At 37.5% G+C, this 3617-nt stretch overlaps 1 protein-coding gene across 1 annotated transcript in view; it reads right to left on the minus strand.

The window, feature by feature from the left end:
- Positions 1–1957: 1957 nt before the first annotated feature.
- The window catches only part of antxr1a (ANTXR cell adhesion molecule 1a), a 26990-nt gene continuing 25330 nt past the window's right edge, over positions 1958–3617 (minus strand). Inside the window, exon 19 of the mRNA XM_014012132.1 lies at positions 1958–3610. Within this exon, the coding sequence (XP_013867586.1) occupies positions 3418–3610 (193 nt within the window). The 3' untranslated portion in view covers positions 1958–3417. The remainder of the gene's footprint in view (positions 3611–3617) is intronic.

A 3617-nucleotide genomic window follows, 5' to 3' on the forward strand; every position in this document is an offset into this window, starting at 1 on the left:
TTAAAACACCTGTTAAAAAGTGCAAACGTTTTCTGAAATTTAGTTTAGATAAATCCAGTCATAATAGAGCACATGAGCTTAGCTGTAGTTTACAAGCTGGATAAAACTGAGCAAAAATCTATACTCAATAAATTGACATCTGCACTGTCCTGTGTGAGAAAAAGGTTGAGTCTGAGTTTAGTTTATGGGATAGCTGAAAAGGCAAAGCCAGTGATAGTGTGTCCTGAAACATTAGGTTCAAATACATAAAAAAAGATTCAATTTAAGCAGCTATAACCATTTTTATCACAATCTTTCTCTCCTCGTCGGTCTTTAAATTATATCGTAAACAATCTGCGCCAGCATGTCTACATTGCTCAGGAATTAGATAGAGCCTGACATTTTCCAAAATGGATCATTTCACTGCAAGATGTGATGATGATGCAACATCTCCACATCTGGGATTTGTTAGTCATGCCCTAAATAGGTTTCTTTCTTTTTTTAATGCAAGGGGATATGTGTCTTCTTTTTTACTGCACCATCCCTGTGCCATTGTCAGTCCTCTCTAACAGTTGTTGGAGCTGCTGCACACTGAATCAGGAGGAGGATGCACAGTTTTGGTAACTTTTATTTTCAATATATAAAAAGCTTGGGGAGTGTTGTGTTTATGTTCAGAGTCATAATTGTTTTTCCCCATCTTAGACATTTGATACATCTTCACTTTCTGTAATTCCATCCATTAGCTTTACACACTGACACATTCATAAAAGGGTGGGCAATCATGGTCCTCGAGGGCCGTAGTCCTACATGTTTTATATTTTTCTCTGCTCCAACACACCTGATTCAGTCAGTGAACTACCTCTTTCAAGTTCTGCAGTATGGAGGACCAAAACTGACATAATTAGAAATAAAAGCAGAAATAGAAAAATGAACCTTTAAATAAATAAATACCTTTAAAATGCACCAAATAAATTTAAAAAAGGAGAACTTTACCTCATGTTACATAATTTAATTGACCTTCATATTTATTTTTCCAGCTTCATTCCAATAAATTATATATTTTAACACAATTTAAATTTTAATGTTTTTCTAAAGAAATATTTTACATAGTTTTTACTTTTACTTGTACATGAATTTGTGTCTCTTGAATGCTTAAATTGAAATATTTTTATAATTTTGTCCAACAAGTCTTTTTATTTCTGTGTTGCATGCTTGTGATGCCACAGTTCAGCTTAAAGGTTAGTTAAAAATAAATGTATAGGTAGTATTTTCCTCCTTGCCTTTGTTTTAAACTCAACTTTAAACTTTAAGCTAAACTGAGGCAGCACAAGCATGCAACACATAGATATAAAAAGACTTGTTGGGAAAAGTATAAACATAATTAAGTAAAAACATTTAAGACACACAAATGCATGTACAAGTAAAAGGAAAAACAATTAATATATATTTTGAAAAACAGTACAGTTTAAATTGTGTTCAAATATATAGACTAATTTGTTGGAACTAAGCTGGAAAAATAAATATGAAAGTCAATAAAAAAATAAAACAGGAGATAAAGTTCTTTTTAATTTAATTGGTGCATTTTAAGTGTATTTAGTGGCTCGCATATTTCTGCTTTTATTTCTAATTATGTTAGTTTTGGTCCTCCATTCTTCAGAAGCCTGATAATCATCTATTCATTCATTTCAGGTGTGTTGGAGCAGAGAAACAAGTAAAACATTCAGGGCTGCGGCCCTCCAGGACCAGGATTGCCATTGCCCTCTTTGGACTTTAAAAACCAGTTTTTGTGAAACCAAACAAAACATCGTTGCAACTAAAACCAGTTAAAATCATTTTAACTGTGTTTGACTTAAAATGGTGCAAAGACGAGGTTTTGTTTAACTCTACCCGTTTGAATTTCATTCCAGCAGCGAATAAACTATGAAAAAAATGTAAAGTCTAAAAACAGAAAGAAAAGAAACAAATGAAATGTAAAGAGTTGTCTGAACATCTCACAATCAGGAGCATGAGTGAGTTTATTGAAAAAAAATCATAATAATTTCAGAGGCACTCAGAAGTAAAGTTCACAGAAACATTCACCACTCTGTAAAAGGCAATGCCTTTTTTTAACATAGTTTGTGGATTTTAACATCTGTGACGAATAGTTTGAAGATTCAAAGAACGTGCCTGTGCCTCTACATCGAGGGTAAAGAAGAAAATCAGTGAACAGCTAAAATAGTTGATGCAGTTTGATCTTAAACTGGATACATACATTCACATGAGCTCTGAACACCTCTTAAAAGAGACTGCCCTCTTTAAAAAATAAAACCCCTGACAAACACACAAACATAAAAAGTGCATCTGTTGCCTCAAGGTATAGACTGTTTATTATGTTACAGCTAAGCTCCTGAGATGATGTAAGAATGATTTATTACACAGTGGAATATCTGTAAACGTGACACTGATGCTGAACAACATCCAGGTTTTGTGAAAAACCTGTTTTTTATCACTTTATTTTAACGAAACAATGTCAAACCATGTTCCAACAGTGTGGCTGCGTCCCTTGTTTAACTGTCCTGCCTGCAGTACAGACCAGTCCATTATTGTAGATATTTGACACATTTTGAATAAAAACAAAACATCAGGCACAGAACTGTTGAGCGTCAAAAACAGGGCACTGTTCTGTTCTTCTTTACGGAATAAAGGTGATAACTACTTTATTTTATTGTGCTGCTGAAATCTATCTTTAAAATGAAACATTTTTATACAATAAGCTTCTTTCAGGTTTGCAATGTCTTCAAACTCATTTCAATTATAGGGCTCAGCCTATTTTTTGCAAGTCATTCAGTTCCATTTGTAAAAAAAATCATAAAAAAGACATATCAAACAGTAAAAATACTATCATTATATAAATCAAATAATGTACAAGTGTTGCAAAAAGTTTGTTAAAAACTCAAACATGTCAAACATTTGTGACTGTGGCATGCAGTGAAAATTCAAGATTTCAAAAAGAACAACTGTCTGCTGTCAGTGACACCAATCTAATGAGTCTTTATGTTTTTTCTTCTCAGAAGTCTTCCAACACACCCGCCTGTATTTTCAGTGTCACGACCACCGAAGACAGCTTTGCTCCTTCAGGGTGAATGTGTCGAGGCCTTCGCTCGTACACGCTGTGGTTCCTCTGCTCAGGGTTTATCCAAACATATGTTCATGGAGGGCCCACATGAGTCCGCTGAAACCTCTCCGAGGACCACTGACACAAATATTTTGGAGCCCGTCTGCATGAGCTCATTTATGCGGATTGTCTGCAGAGTGAAATTCAAGCATCTGAGTAATTGCACTTTTGTGCTAGATGTGTACACAAGTCTCTGTAGACAAATAGCTGGGTGGGAGTCCTCAGCGGCCCTCGATGCAGAGGCAGGAGGCACCGACGTGTCTTTGCTGTGACGCTCCTGTCGCCTACGGGCTGGGGCGGGGCGGTGGGCGGGCAGGGGGAGGAGCCCGCCCGGGTGGAGGTCCCTGTGGAGGAGGAGGCAGCGGCCCAGCTGGGGCGGAGCACGGTGGAGGTGTGGGGGGCAGCTCGGGCGGGGCAGGGATGCTCACGGCGGTAGGAGGGAGGGCCCGGGTGGGAGATGGCGTGTAAGGGGGCGGGGTGAGGG

This window comes from Austrofundulus limnaeus, unplaced genomic scaffold (assembly GCF_001266775.1).
Source record: "Austrofundulus limnaeus strain Quisiro unplaced genomic scaffold, Austrofundulus_limnaeus-1.0 Scaffold88, whole genome shotgun sequence".
Taxonomy (NCBI): domain Eukaryota; kingdom Metazoa; phylum Chordata; class Actinopteri; order Cyprinodontiformes; family Rivulidae; genus Austrofundulus; species Austrofundulus limnaeus.